This window comes from Rhagoletis zephyria, unplaced genomic scaffold (assembly GCF_001687245.7).
Source record: "Rhagoletis zephyria isolate East Lansing unplaced genomic scaffold, Rhagoletis_zephyria_1.1 Rzeph_scaffold_01002, whole genome shotgun sequence".
Lineage (NCBI taxonomy): Eukaryota > Metazoa > Arthropoda > Insecta > Diptera > Tephritidae > Rhagoletis > Rhagoletis zephyria.
The window spans coordinates 1-23,298 of record NW_016158086.1 but is presented as its reverse complement, the minus strand read 5'-3'; the positions used below and the strand labels follow the sequence as shown (position 1 = coordinate 23,298).

At 36.1% G+C, this 23,298-nt stretch overlaps 1 protein-coding gene across 4 annotated transcripts in view; it reads right to left on the bottom strand.

Annotated features, from left to right (window-relative positions):
• The window catches only part of LOC108362397 (box A-binding factor-like), a 47,363-nt gene extending 26,081 nt beyond the window's left edge, over window positions 1-21,282 (bottom strand). Inside the window, exon 1 of one of the 4 annotated variants that reach the window (XM_017615336.1) lies at window positions 17,670-21,282. In XM_017615336.1, the coding sequence (XP_017470825.1) occupies window positions 17,670-20,710 (3,041 nt within the window). In that variant the 5' untranslated portion in view covers window positions 20,711-21,282. The remainder of the gene's footprint in view (window positions 1-17,669) is intronic. The other 3 variants (XM_017615335.1, XM_017615332.1, XM_017615333.1) reach the window with 3 other exon arrangements.
• Window positions 21,283-23,298: the final 2,016 nt, after the last annotated feature.

Genomic DNA, 23,298 nt, shown 5'->3' with positions numbered 1-23,298 from the left:
TTCTACATATTTTCTGTCATTTTATTTTATTGATTTATTTTTATTTCATTTCATTTAATTTTGTAGATATGCTTATCGTCGTTTAAAGTGCAAAACCGCGTATCAACAAAATGCAAAACCGCGTATGTGAATTTTTAGAAATTATTTTCTAGAGTGTAAAAACACTCATATTTCAAAATGGTTCTCTTTTTTATAAAGCAATCGCATTTCTGGCTAGCATATTTCAGGACGAATGGATAAGAATTGTACTTAAAACGACGATTTAATTTAAATTATTTATTTTATATTTTCATTGAGTTTTTTTATTTATCTACTAATTTATGTATTTCGTTTGTTTACATTTTAAAAATTTTAGAATTTTTAATTTAAAATTGCTTTGTTTAGTTTTATTTTATTTTATTTTATTGTATTTTATATCGTTTTATTATATGGATTAATTTTTGTTATATTTTTTTATTTTGTTTAATTTTATTCCGCGTATATAACATAAAAATTTTTTATTTTTTTTTTTCTTTGATATTTTTTTTTTTAATTTATCCACATATTTTTTTATTTCTTTTGTTTAAATTTTAAAATTGTTTAGATTTTTTAATTTGTAATTGCATTTTATTTTGTTTAACTTTATTTTATTTTATTATTTTTATTTGTTTTTTATTTTTTTATTATATTTTGCATATTTTTATTTTATGTTATTTTATTATATTTTATGTAATTTTGTTAATTTTACATGTACATAAGTCAAGTAAAATAAATAACTTGTTGGCCCTGCATGCAATTTAATTTCTGAATTTCATTTTTTTTTTTTAATTTTCAGGCACCAATGTTTTTAGTTTTCATAATTTCTGTACTTTTATCACCGATCATCGATAATTTCCCAAATACAGAGATTTTCTTCACGCGCACGATGTAGTAGCAGCAATTGAGTATTTAGAAAAAAAAAAAAGAAAATCACTTCAAAAATATTGCCTGCACGCCGCGTATTTCGTTCAAACACGTTTCACTTCAGTGGGAAAATTGTCACTGTCGCTGACTTAATCATTCACTGCATTTGGAAGTACTAACAATGACAAAAACATTAAACATTAAACGACTAAAACCTAATAAAACCAACAAACCAAATGAAAGATAAAGCTAAAAAAAAAAGTTCAACAAAAAAAATGCAAAGCGGAACGTCTGTCGCGCGGCACGCGTCTATGCATAATGAAGCTGCAAACGCGGAAAAATAAAAATCTTATACCAGCCATAAGCCAAACAAAGCAAAACAAGAAGCTTGGTAGCAATAACTGCAACACCAAAACCAACACCAACAACAATAATGACAATAACAAACATAACTGACCAAAACAGAATTGGCAGTACATACATATGTACATACATACAAGTACACTGCACTACACAACGCAACGAAAATTCTTTGCTACTGCAGAAAGAAGAACTGTGAACGCGAAGCTGTTAGCGAAAACGCGAAAATGCTACATTTTCTCAGCTGTAGTCGCCCATAATCAAATTTCCAAATCTCAGCTGTCGACAAAGTGTCACATCGAGTGCATGCCAGTGGTGAGCGTCTTTTGACCGATAAGCAGGTGTACATACACACATACATACGTACATATGTACCTGGATAGCCATGCTTAGTAAGCTCCACCAATTCCGGGCCCATGGCTTGCTGTTTGGCTGGCTTGCGGGCTGATAATCGAATTTCTTGCATTTGAACTGGTTGGTTGTTGACCAGTAGTTTGGATCGCTGGTCAGCTGTTTGTTGTTAGGCATGACCGTTTGGTGGGTGTATTGGTGGCTGACTTGAACGTGCGCTGAAAATTATCTCAACGTTAAAGTTATTGTTTTTGTATTTGTTGTATACAGCAGAGCGTTGTACATAAAAAAAGTGCATTCATCCAAATACTACAGAGTTCTTGTACTTATCTAAAACAGTATGTTGAAATATGCACATGTACTCGTATGTACATACATTAGACCGTACCGGAAAAAAACTTCGCCGCACAAGGCAATTCGGAAAACCGTACCGGAAAAAAAACTTCGCCGCACAAGGCAATTCGGAAAATATTATTTGCAATATCTTCGGCATTTACAGTCGGATCTTAAAGTATGATATATTGCAGGGACCGAAAATAATCGATATCATCAAGGATTTTTATTTAAAAATCATTGTATAATCTTCATTTTTCGATTTATATTACGCTCATTTTTTATCGTTATTTTATGATTTTTACTTTTTCGATCAAAAATAATCGTTATTCTTTGATTTTTACTTTTTCTATCAAAAATAATCGGATTTCTTTAATTTTTTTTTTTGATAATTTTTAATCGTTCTTTTATGATTTTTCGATCATATTTTCAAGTTAATATTGTCTGATTCTAGAAAACCAAAAAAACTGGTAGTGTTGAAAAGTAAAGCAACAAACGTAGACCTAAGCTAACCTCCAGAGCCAAAAAAAGAGTTCAGCAGGAAAATTAAAACAAAAATTCTTTGATTCATTGCAAATTTTATTTACTAAAAAGTAAGTGCTAAGTATTGAGGTATTTATGTATTGTATTGTATTGAGGTATTTATGTATATAATATATCAATAATATAAATATATTAATAAAAATATCGATAACAATATCGATAAATATATCGACAACAGTATCGATTATTTTATTGATAACAATATTGATAATCATATCTATTGTAGCATCGATAAATATAACGATTGAAAAATCATTAAATTTATCGATAAATATATCGATATCAAGATCGACAAAAATAACAACAATTTTAGTCCCGGATATCCCGAATTACTCTCAAAAATCTCGAAATAGTCCTGATTAAATTTTTCCTACATAAACTATAAAGTATTTAGGCATGTAATAAATACTTTAGTACTTTAGTGACGGTATTTTGCATCCCCAAAGTACCCGAGTACTTTGGACTAGAGTATTTCGCGCCTTTACTTTACCATCTAACAGTATTTTTTACTTTAGTATTTACCAACTCCTGAATACCAAAATTTTGTTTACTTGAATATTCATACATTTCCAAATATTAAGTATTTGAGTATTTAGTACCAAAACAGGTATATGTATTAAATACAAAAGTACTCAATCAAGTATGCCCATCATTGGATACCATGTACATATGTATGTGTGCACATACATACATATCGTCGTTTAACGTAACTAACTTTGTGGCGTAACTAAAATTTTTTGCCAAAAATTGGATTTGCTCACACAAGCTCTTGGCTCAATTCTTAACCATTCGTCCTGAAATATATTAGCCAGAAATGCCATTGCTTTACAAAAAAGAAAACCTTTTTGAAATATGAGTGTTTTTACTCTCTAGAAATAATTTATGCAACCTCACATACGCCTCTTTGCATTTTGTTGATGCGCGGTTTTGTACTTTAAACGACGATATCATGCACGTACTTGTAAAAATTGTCAAATCTGTACTCATTCGATTTAAAACTTATAAAAAACTAAGAATAACTATTATTTTTGATCGACAAAATAAAAATCATAAAATAACGATAAAAAATGATCGAAAAAATAAAAATCACACAATAGCGATTAATTTATGATTTTTATTATAAAAATCATAACGGTTACGGTCCCTGATATGTCGATGTTCTTGTCTCCAGGAGGCCAGTTTTTTTTTGGGGAGGTAAAATATATAAAAAAAAATATTAATTGTCGAATGTACATAAATATGTGGGTATCAATGGAAAACGGCGATCGCTGGGTTAGGGCAAGCATTTTTTTTTTTTGTTTTCTTGTAAGGTGGTACAGTCTAATGTATGTATATATGTACATATGAATTGCTGATATTTTGTTCTCGACGTACATACGCGTACGCGCTATTTCTTACTCAACGTTATATATAGGAAGTTATGGCTAGTAAGAAAACTACTTGTTGTTTGTGGTATTAATGCTTTGTTGAGTTGTACAGCTTTTATGATTATTATTATTGTTTATATTTGTGTGTAATTATGTTGTTATTGCGGTAGAACGATTTTTGTTGGGAAAAAAAGAAGAGCAGCTCTGGTCGGAAAATGCAAATTTAAGGTTTCACTGAACCGCTGAAATTTTCCGAAAAATCTGCAAAAAGTCCAAAATAAATCATAATTCATAAGGTGCAATTTCTACTATCGCGAAAAATACTGAAAAAATGTCTTAACCCTAAGCATGGAGTTTTATCTACTCTGTCGTTTCGTACTCAGTTGACCCAGTGATCCTGGTCGTCGCGAAGTTCATTTCGACGATCAGTGGGATTCTAAAACCTGGCAAGGTGTGCAGAAAGGAGTGGTCTGAGTGCTGATCCCTCCAAAATTGAAACCTTTTTTTTTAATTTTTGTGGTTGGAGGCCGTTTATACCAATTTTTACCGAATCAGCATGCAAAGAATTTAACGAAAAAAGCATGAAAATTCTCTCAAAACACCAAGCGACGCTAGAGACATTCTTCGACATTCCGCCCATTAACATCAATGTGAAAATCCCCACAACTAAGAGCTCGCGGTGACTTGCAGATTTTAACAGGCTGTGATTAACTGGAAGAGGCGATGCTTCCATTCTAAATAGAGTCGGGGTGGAGTACATCAGTTGCGATTTTCAGATCACGGTAGTATATAGATTTTGACTGAAACTTCGAGATCTACTTTGCCAACAGAAGTGTCAGGGAACTTAACATCGCGGTGATGAGAAACTGTATTTGAGAGAAGTTTTTTGAATACAGATATATGCAGTCAACACGGCAATGAAAGAAAGTAAACCTTATCAACCTAGCCCTATTGAATCTTGTCATCGTTGTGGGCAATAAAGCTGCTCGATATGAGTTCAATAATGCCGAATAACTCATCAGCAAATTTTTCGTCGATCTTTACTGGGTCCCGGAACACGATGGTATTTTGGAAAATGAGAAAGCAGACAAGTGGCCAGAAAAGTGATACAATATAGGACGAGGAGAAGCGGTTCAAAGTATAAAGCTTTCGTTGCGATTTCTGGTTTCACGACAGTAGTTAAACTAATCTACAGACGTGTACTGTATACCAATCACTCATTGATTGAACCAAGGCTAAGGTTTTCCAAACCGTACGTTCGGCTTCTCATCAGAATACCAATCCATCCCGCACCTCCTATGAAAATGAATGCCTTACATTCCGAAGAAATCTGCCCAAAATTCAGGGCGAATACTTCTTCGAGAACTTAGACAGCGTACGGAAAATTCCATTGAAGGATTTACTAGTATACCCAAGAAATCCAAAATATTTTAAAATCGTGTAGAAGCAGGTGAGAGGAAAATTACTCCTGTGCATCGCAATAGTGATGTGCGCACAAGAGCTGCCCGTCTAATCTAAACAACCAACAGGGTCGCTTGAAGAAGCGGTTGGGATAGAGCGTCAGATCTACCTTAACCAATTTCAAACACACCATCATCGATTGAGGGAAGTTGAGCATTCGGAACTTTATAGTATATATACATATGTACCTCCTGGTCAATAGTACAAGCATCGTCTAACCAGGATTAATAGGATTGTGCAATAAGAGAACCATTTTAAAGTTGAGTTCTAGTGTACCTCTATGTGGTTCTTCACAATGTCTATAGACTTTCCTACGATAATATTTAAGAACGTTTCCAGTTCTGACAATAGACTTCTTGCGCAGTGGCTCAAATTATAATATGTCGGATACCACTAGGTTTCTGCACATAAACTTGAGTTTCTTTCCACTAAAATCGTATTTTTCTTTCACCATTGGCAAGATTTTATGCACAAAAGACTTATCTACGATTTTAATGATTAAATATATGCAAACCACACTCTATGGGTCTTTTTTCGAGTAAAAGTTTCGAGAAAACGATATGCGCTCCCGAGGTATCATGATTGTTTGGAATTTCTACAATTGATGCACAATAATGTTGCCGGGTCCAGGCAACTTGTAGTGCTAGGAAGAGTCAAGTGCTCAAAGCAGGTTACTAACAGGGCCTTTCGTAAGAAAATCGTCAATTGCGGCAACTTCTTGAAAGCTCTTTTCTGTCTTTCGAAAGACTAATTTAAATATTCTGTTTTCTTTTGCCAAAACTAAAAAATTTAATTACATAAGAAATATATTTTTCTTCTTGAAGCAATAAAAACGAATTTAAAAAAGAAACAAAAATTAATTTTAATAAATATAAGCAAAACATGTTTCTAAACATTAAATGAAATTAAAAACAAATGTTTTTTTCTTTTTGAAACAATACAATCTAAAAACTAAAAGATAAAAAATAAAGGAAAAATAAAAATATGTTCCTAAGAATTAAATTAATTTAAAAAAATTCTTTTAAAAAAATAACATCTAAATTATAAGAAAGTTTAATAAAAAAAGAAAAAAACTAAAAAAGTAAGTTTCTAAAAGTTAAGTGAAAAAAAATATTTGCTCTTTAAAACAATACAATCTAAAATTTAAATGAAAATTAAATTGAAAAATAAGAAAAAAATATATAGCAATGTTTTGTAAAAGTTAAATGAACTTATTTATTTATTCATATATTTTTCTTTTTAAAACATTAAAATTTAAGCATTAACAATTAAAAGAGAGCTGAATTAAAAAATGATAATTTTGAAAAATTAAAAAAATTTCGCTGCCCGAGTATTCGTACCTCGAATTCCATGCCTGTGCTATGTCATTGCGACTGTTGGATCAGCACGAGCATAATGATATATACATGCAATGTATTATATACAACTTAATTCACAAAGGCCCTAAAAAACACTTTTTTCGAAACTGATTCACTTCACAGATTTTGGTAGGATATATTAAAATACATTTACACTAAAAATTTTAAAGTGTTAGTACCAAAAACAGCGGAATCATAACACTTTTTAAAAAGCCCTCTACGTATACATAATTTGATTTTTATAATATATTTTGCTTCTCCCGTAAAATAAAAAAATTGTTGGTTAGGGCCTTTATGAATTAAGGTAACGATATGTTTTAGTATATCTCCATTTTAAAATGCAAAATTATAAAAGTCGCCAGAAATTATGTATTTAACATAGTGTATTGTCGTTAATTAATCCAGCATTCTCGGAGGTTATTAGGGACGACAAAATAAAACAAGAAAACAGCAACTTTACATCAAAACAAACATTTCCAATCTTCATACTATTTACCTATGCACTTTTGTGTGTCATACAAGGTATGTACTATAAATATATACATGTATGCATACACCCATCCCCTTTCGCACTGCATTGAATGTGAAACATTGAAATTTGACGACTCCAAAAACTCCAAACAATTATTCACTATGCAAAACACGTTTCTAATTAAAATTACTCGTACAAGGAGAATGCCAAAGCCCCAACAAACATGAGCGCAGCGAACAAAAGTGCCACATATGTACATGGTACATACATACATATGTAAATATTCAAATGCACAAAAGAAGCAAGGAAAAATAGGAAAATACTAAAATATATTGTTCAAATGTAAAAAGAAGAAAACGGTTAGTAAAAATGTAGGCACTCAAGTTCGCACAAATTGTGTGAACTACCGCACAGCAGCGACAAATGTCCATAATAAGTAAAATACTGCGGGCGCTCATTACGAAAACCGTAAAAAATACACAGTTACACCCACCGATACGTATTATGTATACATGCAGATACTTGCATGCATACATACATACAGATGTAGTATTTTTTCTACAAAGGTGAATAGGGTGGAAGGGAGACGTAGGGAGGACCACGTCACAGTTGAGGGGGAAAATGTTTGAAACTTGGCTGAAAGCACTTTGTTGCCAACTTGGTTTAAATACGAACTCATTTAGTATGTAGTATGTATTTATATACCCTGCAAAAAATGGGACTAATCCGGGATGACTCCGGGAGCAATCGCAAAGGAGCATGCGACTAATACCATTTTTGATCTCTTTATATGGAATGAACTGAACGCTTTTGTTCGAGCATGTCCTATGAAGAGACTAATTGTTCACCTTTATACCCGAACGGGTATGAAAAGCGACTAGTCACTTTTAAAAAATAAAAATTTTCACCAGCTGAGATTCGAACCGAGGTGCTCAGTTTTGTTAGGCGAATACTCTCTCTGTGTGCCAACGCCGCATATGAAATTTCATTGACTAAGTGCGTACATATCATTAAATCGTTAATAGTACCCGTTAGAGATGAGTTGGGGACTAATTGACCTCCAATAGTACCCGCATGAGACTAGCTGTGACTAATTAATGCCCAATTGTACCCAATTGAGAGTAATCTCGGAATACTCGCTTTAGAGGTTTGTCGTACAATTTTTTGCAGGGTATATACAAACCTACATATACATATGTATGCATATGCATTTAATTAAAAAAAAAAATAAAATTGTGCTGAAGCGATCCCTATCCTTTAGGAGCTACCGAACGCAATTACATCTGCCCCTTCTCTAAGCGGAAGTTGAACACACTTCAATGAGGTGGCACGTGTTGCACGTGTGACACGTGTGAGTCTTTTTCGAGGGGAAATCCAGTTGTCTGCTCTTATTGACTTAATATATACATGCACAGTCGTAAGCTAGCATTATTCACCAGGTTCAGCTATTTGGAATAGCTGAGGGGAGGAAGCACAATTTACAAATGAATACGATCGCACTGAGTGTACTCCAATATGCTGAATGATCATAAAAAGCATTTACAGGATCGAATGTTGCACAGGAAAATCTTCCTTAGGCCTATCCGCGCTGTGGCTGAGTTAGCTAAAAAAAGCAGTCTCGAGTCGATCTTACCGAGAGTAGAGCGCTTTGAAGTACCTTTTAGTAATATCGACTATGACTGTGGACAAATCTTGGAAAGAAATGTCAGCTCAGCGAACGCTGAAAGATGGCCAGCAAATGTGAAATTGCAGATTCCTTGTAGACAAAAGTAGACCGTTAAGTATTCAAGTGATGAAACTAAATATCATATCGGATCCTCACTTGCACAGCTACTTAGAGGACGATGAGTTGGAGTCATCTCAACACTTTCTCTTAAGCCGCACAGTTTTTTTTTGCAAGGCTACGGTCTAAACACCTCGTAACGCACTTATTAACTAGTCTTGAGGAGCTCTTCGGCACTAACATACGCCGCTTTTCGCTTAAGCTTAGTAGCTACCGACCGTAACACCGTCTTGCCACAAAGAACTAATGCTTGTGGTCCAAGGTGCACCCTACTTTGGGCAGCCATCCTTTTTTTTTTTACCAGCTAACTACCTTTAGCTGGATTGTAATAGCAGGTTAGGGTGATCCCGGTGGCGTCCTCTTCTCACTTCCGTCGAACTTCGATATCTCGAAGTTTCATTGGTAACCAGAGGGAGTTTAGCTGATCTCATATCCTTGCGATATTGGTAATGGCGTCGATGACCTGTGTTTGGAAATAAATGGTTATATCTCCGATCTTCGTCTCTTCTTTACTATACGGAGCCTTTCACTCTGCTCTATAAAATCAAGGGTGACCCTTATCATCACCTTGATGAAAGAGGTCAAACTGCAATTAGGCATCCCGAAAATTTTAGGGGTGTCCTTCGACAGCTTGCACTCCTTCTGCATACGCCACAGAAATTTTTAGTAAAGCAGTTGGAGCGTCGGAACAAACTCCTCAAAACTTTTACTTAATTAAGCATTTTATTTTCTTCTAACCATCAAGCATTCTGCAGACGGTAAAACACTCAAAGGTAATATGAATTGATGTCTCCCTGGTCGAGTCGCGATAGCGACAAAGCGAATTACATAGTTTTCTAACTTTCTATTTTGGGAGGCTGATTTGATGTTGGAATCTTTTCATGTTGTGCCCTCGCAGTAGCCTCGCGCAGTCCTACTGAGCTACGCCAGTTAAGATCCCTCAACCCGTTCCTTTTCATGTATAGACCTTCCTTAATGGTATTAGGACCAACGTCCAGGAAACGCTCAGTCCAAATTGGAGTGGTCGCTGGCGGCTCTTTCATGAAAGTCCGATAACTCGTTTCCTGGTATTGCCCTTGTGGCCCGATATCCATGTTAGCTGGATCTTGTTGTGACTACTAAGGGAGTTATGTACGTGTTTCAATGTGCGACTTACGGCGCACACATTGATCGGATCCTCGGCTGTAAACGATATTAACTGAGCGACAAGCACCAAGGCCACTGTGGTTGAGTAGTTAGAGATGCGTACTACCACTCCGAGGAGCCTAGGTGCGATCCCTGATCCGAAAATTAGGAAAAGTGTTTTCCGACAGCTGTCGCTCCTCGGTTGGCAATGGCAAATCTCCGAGTATATTTCTGCTATGAAAAACAGCTTCTCATAAAATTCATTTGCCATTCGGAGGCGACGTAAAACTGTTGGACCCTCCGTTTGTGTAAGAACATGAAAACGCACACCACAAATTGGCCAAACACTTTGGAAAAGTGTAAGCGGCAAAATATAATTATTATTCGACACCGCTTTTAGAAAACCTCGCCCAGTGAATACCGTCATCGGAGTTCAACCTACTCCAATTTCAGATGAAAATCTTCAGCTATCCCTAGAGAGAGACGGGTAACTCTGGCGCAATAAAGATCTGAATACTGTAGCAGGTTGAATACCTACTTATCCAGACTCGACCGTGACATATTTAAAATATTTTTGGCTCGGAGAAGCCATCCACAGCACACCAATTGCCACATTACTGGCATCCTCTAGCTCATTTAGATAAAACCCATGATCTTTGGTTTGGTCGGGCAATTAGCCAAGCTTACTCGATTAAGGCACTAATTGAGCTTGATTAACCATACCCAATTTCAATTCTTAATTGCTCGATTAGTGATTAGTTGAGTGCTAATTGAATGACTTTTTTCATGCAACCATGCAGGGTGTGCATTGAACAAATAGTAATTAGCTATGCGTTTCTGGCCCACTTTTATACCTGATATTCAATCAGGGATGGAATATTGAAATTTCAAAGTGTTCCTAATTTGCGGAAAAACTTTACCTAAAAGTGGATAAATGTACTTAAAAAGTAAATATGTATTCTTTTATGTTAAGAAAATAAGAGGACAACTTTTCCTTTCGATACGATATCAACTTCTGTATTCACATTAAACAAATTTGGCTCTAAAAAGAATCTCTTCGAGCAGTTGGAGACAAAACTATGTTTTTGAAAAGGTAAATCACTATCATCCGAGTTCTTCGATTTGGCGTTTAAAAAAAAATATTCTCTGTCTGCAGTTACGCTACCCTGGCCACCCTTTTGTACCATTTGTATTCCTCTTCATAAAGGAGGAAGACGATTGGACAGGTAACAATGCGGTAGCACAATTAAAAGGTGTATTGACTCAATTAAATTTCTGTCTGAATCTTATATTAGGTAAGCAAGGACATATTGATATCTGTTAAATGTTCTAACGTCAATTTTGTCTAACTGAATACACCCGCTGTGGAATCAATTCCTTAACGCTATGTACATATATACATAGGTATGTAAAAATGTAAGCTTTTTATGTCACAAACCCTACCGCCAAAATACTAAAATTACATGCCAGTTGTTGTTGGGAGTAGAGTGGCCTGCTTGCCTGCCGACCCTACCAACATTCTGCCGGGAGTTAAAGCTACTATGCGTCGCCTCATTTGTTACGCTAAATCGTCGCGTACACATATGTATGTATGTATGTACAGAAACAGATGGTTGCTGGAAAAGGTAGGACGTGGTGTCAAGAGCATGCGATGGCACAGAAAACACCTGAGTTGGCATGTTTGCATAGAAAATGATGCATGTTTTCGCCGTATGACTTTTTTATTTTTCTTTGGTTACTCACTCACCTTTTTTCGCAGCAGGTTATGCACATAGAAGTGAATACATATTTTGTTCTGAAAGTTAGTCTGCTCCATTTTCCTTTTTTTTTGTTTTTGCGGCACTACTTCTTCCATACAGTCAACTTGCTTACTGTTGTTATGACATTATTATATTATTTTATGGAAATACGATATGCACACGGCAATAATGAAAATGTTTATGCGAAGGCGACAAAAGACGCAAATGCGCGTCATACACCCACACATACATGCATACATATGTACGTGCGTCTGCGGGGCAAATATATACGTATGTCTATATATATGTACCTACATGTGTATGTATGTATGAATGTAAACTTGCAAACTGACTGGTCTACTCAATGAAGGCAAAAAGCTAGCTTTTCCATAGGAGTATTTTGGGTTTGCTATTTTGTTCGTATATAGAGTAAATATAAAGACACGTAATAGCATTTAATTAGGTACATATAAACATAAGTTGCATGTGCATACATGCGTGTTTCTTTTTGTTTTTGAAAAGTTATGTTTTATTTTTGTATGACAATTTTAAAATTAAAAATCAATTGCCGATCACGATACAATTAGTCATTGGCGCAATGAAAGAAACCGATACGGAACCACGAGTATGCACAGCAAAAGCTTGTCATTACATACAAGCATATGTATGTATGTACATATGTAAATATTATTAGTTGAGCACAGGTGAATGTGAGTCGTATGCCGTTTACACTGGCACTGACTGACTTGCCACTTGTCTGGGTGGTAAAAGCAAAAAATCGAATTACAACTCGTCGATCGAAATGGGCAAAAAGCACGTGCCTTCTTGCTTGCCTTATGCTAGCAACTTAAAAAATTAAATTTTAGTTTTCGGAGGCGTCATAAAGAGTCAATATTTTTAAACTACATACACATATGTATGTACATATGTACATTAGTGTGGTAAAAAAAAAAATAAAGTCGCAGTTTTAATGATCTCATCCCCTAGGATTGTCCATTTTCTTTTTATTTTTAAATAAAAAAAATATTTGTCGTCGCTCGAAGCGCTCAAGCTTCTCATGTATTTAATATGAAAAAAAACAATTTCCACTAAAAATAGTTTTTCCCCATATAAAATGCACTTAGAGCGACCTCTAAATATTTTTTTATTTCGAAATAAATAAATTTAGGTATATTTTTTCGATACCTAGGTGGGGAGAAATTAAAATTTCGCACTTCAATTTTGCACTTGTCACTTGTACTTTTGGACCATCCTAATGTACATTTTTCTTTTCTCGTCATATGTACGTCATAATGTCAGTAAATTAAAGCTTACCAAAAATCATTCGTCTTTCGCTAAGGCAGTACATATTTCGATTCTTCGGTAAAATTAAAAAACAAAGCAAATATTCCCGCATGTATGTAGGTTTCACGGAAAAATTTTAAAAAGGCAAGCCCTACGTTCGGCACAAAAAATCCAGATTTCCTTGCAAAAATACTTGCGTTTCGAAGGTGTACGGTGAACTTCTTTTTTAGCTTTTAAGAAGCTCTGGTCTAATGTACATACCTACATATACATATATGTATGTATAGTACACTTAATAAATATACATTTACACATGCATACATCCATACATATATCACGTGTACTATGAATTCTAGCGCCTATTTTTTTGCTCGTTTACTACTCCCTTTCTGTAAGTACTTTGCGCAATTCAAAGTGCAATGATTTAATGATTTCATCAATCATCCATGAAAGACAAATACAAAATTCACTAAAATTTCCGGAAATTCCTAATTGTCATAAGTTTTGTTATTTAGTAAAACTAAGCAGAATAATGTAAAATATTATTTTGCGCTCTATTTAAATAATTACGTACAAGCAAACTTGTGAAAACCTAAGTAAATTATTTACACACTTTTGTCTGTCTGCTAGTAAAATTGCTGCTGGTTGCGCGAATTTTTAACTTTGCCTGAAATTACTGACTAGGTAATTAAAAAATATTTAAGTTAGAAAATCCATAGATTTTATTATATTCTACTTACTTAGATAGAGTTAGTCACAAAATTGAGTATATGGTGATTTTTTCTTTTATATTTACAATGTTATTCATGCTAAATGTGGCTTATATTTTAAAAAACACCATATAAAACTAAGCTTTAAACTTTTTTGCAATATTTGAAAAAATTCCGCAAATTTTCATCAAAATTTCGGACTTTTAATAAGAATAAAGAAAAAATCGTGTGTGAACTTTTATATAACATGCAAGTTTGAAATGGCTTAAAATTATCATTGATTTTTGATATTTTTTTTTTTGCTGACGGTATTCCGCATTTGCTTTCATATTTTTAAAAATTTAGCAAATTTTTTTTTCTTCTTTTAAACATCTAACTTAAAATTTTAATTTGAGGTACATTTTCTTAAATTTTTATAGCAATTTGCATTTTTTCAAAAATGATGTTACACTTTCCATGCATGCGTGGTCTGCGTCCAATTACCAATAATTTGCAATTTCTTGCTTTATAACGCTGTTATCTTTCGATATTTCTTTAATAACTAATTTACGCGATTGACTGAAACGGAATGGAAATGAACCGAATAATAATTCAAATTTCAAACGGGCTGTTTAAGGAAAACCAGCCCATTTTCACTTCGCGTCACGTGCACTGACAGCACTGATTTTGAGAAAATTGTCCCGCTGAATATTTTTTAAAAGTCGGGACGTATAAGTGTTCCGATTTTTCATATTTGTACCGATTAAGTCCCGATTTTCACTGTTTTCTTTATTAATTTAATAAGAATCTCCCTGTACTCTGGCCCAAAAACAATTTTTCGTACAAACGTGGTAACACTTTCGTTATCACAAAGGACATTGAATATAAGGGAACCATAAACATAGCCAGCATCCCTATTTACTATAACCTTTATGCTTTGTTCTGTCAAACTGGGGCTCTCGATTTATTGCAGTCTATTATTCTTGTCCAAATTTTTTTGAAGGTTTTTATAATTCTTTGTTAAGCCTTTTTTTGTACGAAACGATTCTAACTTGAATTTAGTGAAATTCAAAAAAATTTTATTAATTCCCTCAATAAAATCATGGATATGAAAAATATAAGCTGATAAGCTGTAGATAAAGTGGCGGAAATATAAATAGGGAAGAGACATTTTAGCATTTTTTTGGATACTCCCCTTTCGATTATTTAATGTTTATTTTTTTTTTTGTGAAAGTGTCGAATAAAGACCATGTAAGTCAAAAATTCAAACTTTGTACAAAAATCAGCAAAATTCGACAAAGTTTCATCAAGCTTTTCATGAGCTTTTTAATTAGATTTCTTAGAAATATTCTGAGTATGCAGTTTTTTAGCCCATTCAATTCAAAACGCAAATTTTAAGTAGCTAGGACTTAATTTTTTATTTTTTTTGCTTATTTTCTCCATTCTTGGCATGGAAGAAAATGCGCGAACAAAAAATTGGCAAAAATCAACGGTAAGTCGGAGCTACTTCAAACTTGCACATCGTTATACTAAAATTTAATGATGTACAAAACTGCATACCCAAATCATTCTAGAAAATCTGATTAAAATTTTTAAAATCTTGATTACCATTTGTTAAAATTGGTCGGATAAAAAATAATAAACATTTTTTAAACAAAGCAAAGTAGCCAGAACTTGCTAAAATGTCTTTTCCTTATTTACATTCTCGTCACCGTATGTACTGTGGGTATATATTTTTGCGAAAATGTTTCAAGTTTTTTCTCCTTGTTTTGTCTTAAATAAAACTGTATTAAAATTAAAATATGTTTTGTCATTTTATTCTAAAAACAAAATTGTATGTTCGGATTCGACGCTTTAGAAATATCCCGATTTTTGGAACGAAGAGGGCAGCTATAACTCCAGTTGGTCCCGAGCCCTTCCTCGGAGGATTCCTTACAGGCCACTTCAGACTTAGAGGGAATCTGTATAAGCTGAGGTTCTGCGACCCTTCCAGCGAAACACCACTCCATATCCTCATCGAGTGCGATGCAGTCAGCAGAAGACGTGAGAGAAGTTTAGGCGCAATGTGGTCACAACTTGAGAACATTCACTCTCATTCGCCGAAAACGCTATGGAACCTTCTGAGGAATCTAGGCTTCGAGGAAGTATTGTGAAGAGCGGAGGACACAATAGATAATTAAGTCGCAGTGCACACCTCATCATATTATCCTATTGTTGAGATACCTCAACAAACAGACTGACGAACAGACATGCCTCAGCCGATTTCCCTCCAAAATCTGAGCATTTGAAAGCAAATAAAGGTAGGTATATATAGAGGGGAGCTTCAAACTACTAAGCTAGAATTTTAGGGGAAGTACCCCTCTGTCCGATAAAACTATTGTTGTCCCTTCCACTAAATAGAAGCGAGAGGTTGGACGGCCTCGTTCCCTCTACACTAAGAGGAGTCACTGCTTATGTATTTCGATTTCTTAGATACAAACAAACTTCTGTAGGATTCTCGCGTTGAACAAAAAGTCTTCGAAAGCCTTAAAATACCATCAGAAATCTAAACGTCAGTCAGTGTCTGTCATATAGGAGAATCTTTAATGAAGCCCCCAAAATCCACACTGGTCGCGAATTTGGACTCTATGCGAAATGTATCGTGGCTTAACTTCAATTCTCCCTCAGAAAATGTGGCTTGGTATTCAAAGCCAACTTATGTATTTAGAATACTCAAGGCTACACTTCATCCTTTTTTACTCGGTTAGTTGGGTCATTAGAAAACTTATTTAAGACAACGCGTAAAAAAGTTGCACTCTAGAACAATTAGCGAAGCAAAGGAAATATCGTCCATTAAATATTGAAAAAAAGTATATGGAAGATGTTGGAAAAAACCGCGTATAAAGAAGACCACGGAGAACTAGAACCAAAAGTACGTAGTGGAAAAAAGTCAGCTTTTACCTAGTTAAACAATTTTTCATCAATGCAAGAGAAGTTAAGTTGATAAACATTACGAATTTGTTTTATTCTGGGTGTCAGGATACAATTGAGTATCTGGTATTTAGACCTGGTATTCCTTGATCATCTAACAGCTCGACCATCGAAGCCACAAACGAAAACTGATAAATGTTTGCCTAAAAATCAATGGTAGGCATGGAGAGACTGAAAAAATTATGTTTCTGTTCTCGACTTGATCACATCTAATGATAAAACTTCGGGTCGCCAGTTCTTGTGTTTTTAGAAGAAAAGTGTGCAATATTGGCTTAGGGGACGATGAATGAGCAGCGTTTCCTTATTTAAAACAAAGGGCTTTAGCTGTCCTTTGCATTACGGTCGCTACAGCAAATGTGGAATGAATATTTTTCTAAATAAATTTGAGTAAAACAAGAAATAAAGTAGAAATTCCAGAACTCTCTGGTAGTTTAAGCTCTAAAGATTTCTTAAAAAAAACCTTCTGGAGGTATTAAAATTTGAGGCATGGAATCAAATGCCTAAAGAAAGTAGCAAACCATTTTTTAACGTCTATTTTTGTTCATTTAAGTATAATTTAAACGCTTTATGTTATTTTATTTTAAATGAATCGTTATTTGTTATTAATATTTAATAAAATTAAAACACCTTAATTTTTTTTTTAAATCTGGTAACACTGTAAGTGCGAAAGAAATTGCAAAAACTAAGAGAGCATCAAGAACTTCGTTAAAAAAAGGAAATAATTGCTCTGGGTAGTAAAGTATTTACCTTTTCATTTTGGGTAATAACTACATATATGTAGGCCTTTCACTTAATCTGTTTTTTTTTTTTTAAGATATTTACCATTTGAACATTTGAATTCTCTAAAGAGTAATATTCACATAAAATTCTATTGAAAACTTTTTTTTCATACGCCAAAAATATTTACATAAATAAGTTTAAAAAAAAACAACAAATATATATTTTCACTCACCTCGATAGAACCGGACTCAGCGAGGACGGAAATAGCGACATGACTGTATGATCCGAAGGAAAGCTACCATAAACATCCCGATAGGGGGTCGCATTCGTCAGCTGTGTAAAACTGGCGCCATCTCCTGGCACACCGCCATGCGATAGTGATGTGGGCGACGGTGAACCACCACCCGAACTAACCGAATTGTTGTGATGTTGTGTAGCCACATGCAGCTGATGCAGTTGGGTGGGCGTCAGCACCTGTTGATCGGCCAACATATGCTGATGATGATAGGCATCCTTCAAATCGGGCACTGTGGTCAATGTGCAATAGCTCACGCCATGATGATCCTCCATACACTCATCCTTCAGCGTATCCTGTATAACCTCATCAATGCTGCTGGGCGCAGCGCCAGTGCTGGTGGCGTGATGTTGCAAATGTTCATGGTGTGGATTGCCACCATAAGGTGTGTACAAACTGAAATTGTTACGCATGTTGTCGTCAATGAATTGTGTATGATGTACTGCGTGTGCGTTCGTATGTGGATGCAAATGATGCGGCGATGTGGAGTGTACGTAAGGCGATGCTGGTGAGGTGAGATGTGGCGAGAAGAGTAAATGTGATGGATGTAAGGCAATCAAATCGGATTTTTCGAGCAACTCTTTGGTGTGCTGCTGCTGCTGTTGTTGTTGCTGATGCTGTTGCTCCAATTGCAGTAAATGTTGCTGGTGGTGGTGCTGTTGCTGCTGTTGCAGTTGTTGCTGATGATGATGTCGTGAGAGATCGTAGGCACAACTATTGTAGGCGGATAGCCAATGTTGATGTTGTTGTTGTTGGTGCTGTTGTTGCAAATCGACAGCGGCAGCGGCCAAATTTAAGTTGGGATCAGTGCCGTTGAGTATATTCGTGGTGAGATGCAACAATTGTTGTTGTTGCTGCTGCTGTTGTTGTTGCTGTTGTTGTTCGTCGATGCTGTCCTGCGATAATTGCTGCGTGTAGCGCAAATAATGCTGCTGCTCCTGATGCTGTTGTTGCTGTTGCTGCTGCTGCTCGTCCTGCAACAGCTGTTGCTCTTGCGCTGTCGTCTCTTCCTCCTCTTCTTGCTCGTAGTGCGCCGCGTTGGCTGCTGTGCTGTTGTTAGTGTTATTGTTATTATTGTTGTTGCCGATGTTACTATTAAAATTAGCTATAATCACTGAATTGTTTACACCGCGATAGTTTAGTGGCAGCAAATCACTTTGTTGTTGTTGCTGCTGCTCTACAACTGCCCTTGAGATTTCTTCTTGTTCTTGCTCTTGTTCGTGTTGTTGTTTTTGTTGTGGTTCATCACTAATTTTTGCATTTTTGATATCACTTGGATTTGTACTGTTTACACTAACACACAATTTACTATTGTTATTATTGTTGTTGTTGTTCTTATTGTTGCTATTTATAACCGATATTTGCGCGACATTTGTTGCTACAACCGGCGGCAATGTTGCTGTTGTTGATATCGCTGTAGACGTTGTTATCGCATTTCGACACTTATCAGCGTTTTTGGCATTTTTATCACGCGACGCCAACTGTTGTAACGGCTGTTGTTGTTGGTGTTCCGTATTGCCGACACTATCTCGAACAACGACGTCACTAGGGCTTGCCTGCTGCTGCTGCTGATTATTATCCGTTTCGACGTCTTCGCTATTCTCTAATTTCACTTTGAAAATTGCATTAGTTGCAAGCGTTGTGGGTATTTGTGTTATTGTTGCATTTGGCGTTTGTTCAAAGGCCGTTGTTACTGTAGTTGCTGTTCGGGCTTCACCGATCGTACGTAACACCGTTTGGTTTGATGTTTCGTTGACAACTGATATGAGCTGTGGTGTCGCGGACCTTAACGACGACACGGACACTGACACGGACGTGGACTTGGACGCTGCCGCTGCCGCTGCCGCTGCGTCTGCCGCAGACGACGACGACGACGATGACGGCGGCAAAGTGGCAGGCAATGCAAGCAACGTAGCCAACTGTGAAGACGTAGGTGACGAGTACGAAGCGTGCTGTTCAGCTTGTGTTGGTGTTGGTGTTGGTGTTGGTGTTTGTGCTGACGACCGAGCGAGCGAGTGCGCGTGTGAGTACACATTTGTGCATGCCAAAGCCGCCGTTGTTGGTGTTGTTGTATAGGCGTTTGTGCCTCTCGGCTGCGCACAATTCTCCCCAGCACTACGCATGACTTCTTGCTGTTGCGGCAGCGCAGTGCGCGTCTCAGTCGCTATGAATGTCATCCTTTCCAGCGCCGCTGTGGCCACTGGCTGTGGTGAACTCTTCTCTTCCTCTTTTACCACACCAACGCTGCTGGTGCTGCTCACCATCCTCACTCCTGCTGGTGTGTTAGCCATTGGCGTTATTGCATTGCGTCGCTCTGGATTTTCATGCCCAATGGATGTAGCTGTTGCTGCTGTACTTGTGGCATAAGCACGCATGTCTTCCGCCAATAGCTGATCCTGCTGCCGTGAATATGACGTTGAGGGTTGTTGTTGTTGCACTTGTGCGCGTCGCCTTTCACCATCTGCGCTGCCTGCATTGGCATTCACCATGTGGGATCCTCTATGCGCGTACTCACCACACACTCCCTCACCCGGCTGCGGCGTTGGTCGATAGTGCTGTCTATTCACCAAATGCAATCCTTGTGCGTCTTGCTGGTTTTGAGCGCCTGTCGTTAACTGTATTCTGTGACTTTCATTCAACAATCTACTGAGATTATTACTGTTAAACGCACTAGCTGTTGTTGTTGTTGTGTTGCTTACTGTTGCCGCCGCCGCTGCTGTTGTTGTTGTTGTTGTAGCTGAAGCAGGCTTATTTCCATTCGCAGCGCTAGCCAATTTGGTGGCATTACATTTGGTAATTTTCATTTTTACTGCATTTGCCAACAAGCTGGGCGCACGACGTTCTTTGTTGTTCGTGTCCTTGCAGCTGTTGTCCTTGTGGGCGTTAGCATATTTTGTGGCGCGCATGCTGCTACAACCACTGTGCGTTGCAGTTAAAGTTATTGAGCTTTTGTTGTTGCCACGCGCAGGAAATTTCATTTTTTCGCACACCCGGTGGTCATTTGGGCACTTTTTTAGTTTTTAATTTTCTAAAATTTTTTTAAAAATGTCTCAATATTTTTACCTTTTTTTTATTAAATGTTTGCTTGTTTTTGCCACACTTTTTTTTAGCGCACCTTTTATTTATTTCATTTCCTGCGCCGAAAAACGCTCTCCAATCGCACGCTGTTCTGGTTACATAAAATTTAAATTTCCATTAGAATTGCGCTTAGTTAAATTTGAATCTACACTTTCCGTCTATTCACGCGCCCGCCTAGCGATTCGTTCGCGTTTTTTACTTAAACTGTTGCTTATGAAAAGCTGCGATACATTCATGCGAAAGAATCTCAAACGAATGTTTTTTTCCACAAAATAAATAAATAAAATATAATGTATACATAAATTCGTATAAGTAAAAACGTCGCAGCAGCGAAATAAGAGCAATGTAAATCTCTAATAAAAACAACAACAAAAAAGCATTTGTACAGCACATCCAGCTTCCATCACACCACATAGCTTCATTTCATACATGTGTATTTACGATCACGCTAGGGCTGAGCCAAAAACAATTTTATATGAATGTACAAAAACCACAAGTCACTTTAATTCCCATAGGAATCAGCATTAACATTCGAACAAACAAATAAACGAACAAATAAACAGCTTCACAAAACCGCACGAAGCATTCTCGCACGCACACACCAATGCAACTATTTTACCACACAAACCTCAGCCACACACACGGGCACACATACCTCACTGGCTCTCCCATCACCATTGCAGCGCACAACTGCTCATTTACCGTATTCTTTACAAAGCACGAAATAAATTCTTTAGCTCTCTCTCTCTCTCGCTCTCTACCAACCAAAATACTTTTTCCCCTCACTCTACGCGCTGTTCGTATTCAGTTGAACGGCTACTTGTTGATGGTTGCTGTTGTAGCGGCACTTTCTTAATCCACCACAGCTACAGGCACTGTCGCTCGGTTGCTTTGTTAATGTCAAAATCACCACCACCACTCAGATTTATTGATGGCTTCTGTCGTTTGCTTTGTCTGCTTTTCGCACACTGATTTTGTTGCTTCAAATGCGTTGTCTCGCTCGTGCAGATGTTGATGGCGCGCGAAACAGTTAAACTACGCCCACTTAGTACAAGTTGTACTGGCTTATACATACCCTTTTATAGAATGTAAAGGCGGAAAATTACAGGGGATCAAAAATTCAAAAAAATATGCTTACAACATTAGGGGTTGATTTTTATTGCAAATTTGTTAGACTTAAATATAAATTTTGGAAAATCGTAACCCTTAAAATTATCTCGCACAAAGTTACAAGGAATTTAACAGCATTATTAACAGAACATAAATTAAATGAAAACAACTTCTGCTATTAAGAGATCGGCACGATCATAAACCCAAACCAAAAGCTCTTATCATTCGAAGATGTTTTATTGTACATTTGCAAAGGAGTAGTAAAATTCGATAAAAATTAAACAAGCTAAATTTTTTTGCATTAAAACCAGGAAGTTTATGGGAAACCGGGACTTTTCAAGGCTGTACCTGGACACCTGGAAGAACAGTCTAAAATCGGGACATGTCCCGGAAAACCACCCTATAATTACGTCTTACCTACATGTAGTAGGCCATCTTCCGACTCGTCAACACTGAGAAGAGTTTAGTTACGTCAGCTAAATAAATATGTTTTCTCAACACATGATTTAGTTATAGTTACCAAATGTTGTGTTGAGAGAAATATATCAATTTAGCTGACGCTTTTCTCAGTGTACGGAGTCTTTATTTTTTCTTGATAAAAATTTTAATAGATTTTAGATTCTTTTTACATACATACACACGATGTAGACCATATCAGAAAAAAAGGAGTATTTTGCAACGCAAATTGGAAAAGAAATGTTTGCCAAACGTAGGGGCCGGCTTTTTATATTTTTCAGGAAACGTTCGACATTCACGGTCGGATCTTAAAGTACACGGTGCAAGCGACGTTGACTAAACCCCGGCTTAGCTGAACTCCTCGATCGAGTAAACACAAAATTTCGTCTATTTAGTACTCTGTAGAGTAAACACATAATTTCTTTTATAACAAATAGAGTGAACAAACATTAAACATAAAAAAAAAATGTATATATATCTATATATTAATACGCTAACATAAATTTTGTCTCCGTTTGTTTGGCGATTCTACCGAACCGATTTCAAAACCAAGAACACCGTTGGAAAGGCATTTTTCCGTAGATGAGCAGAGTTTTTATGGTTTCACAATTGGTTGAAAACAACAACGTTTAAACATTTTCGAATTGTGTATAGATGTTGCTGCAACATGTTCAATTTGACATGTTTCGCATGTTGTTTCACTTCACACTTGAAATTAAGCTTTGAAGTAAAGCTAAATATGAAGATGAAGAAATAAATGATAACGATGAAATCAAAAAAGAAGAAGGCAAAAGTGAAGATAAAGACGAAAATGGAGACAATGACAGATATATATGAATTAGGGTAACTGAAAGGCTAAGAAAATTTCTTGAGTTTATAAAGTGAAACTTCTTTAGCGGCAGTTGGTTGGTTGGGAGTAAAT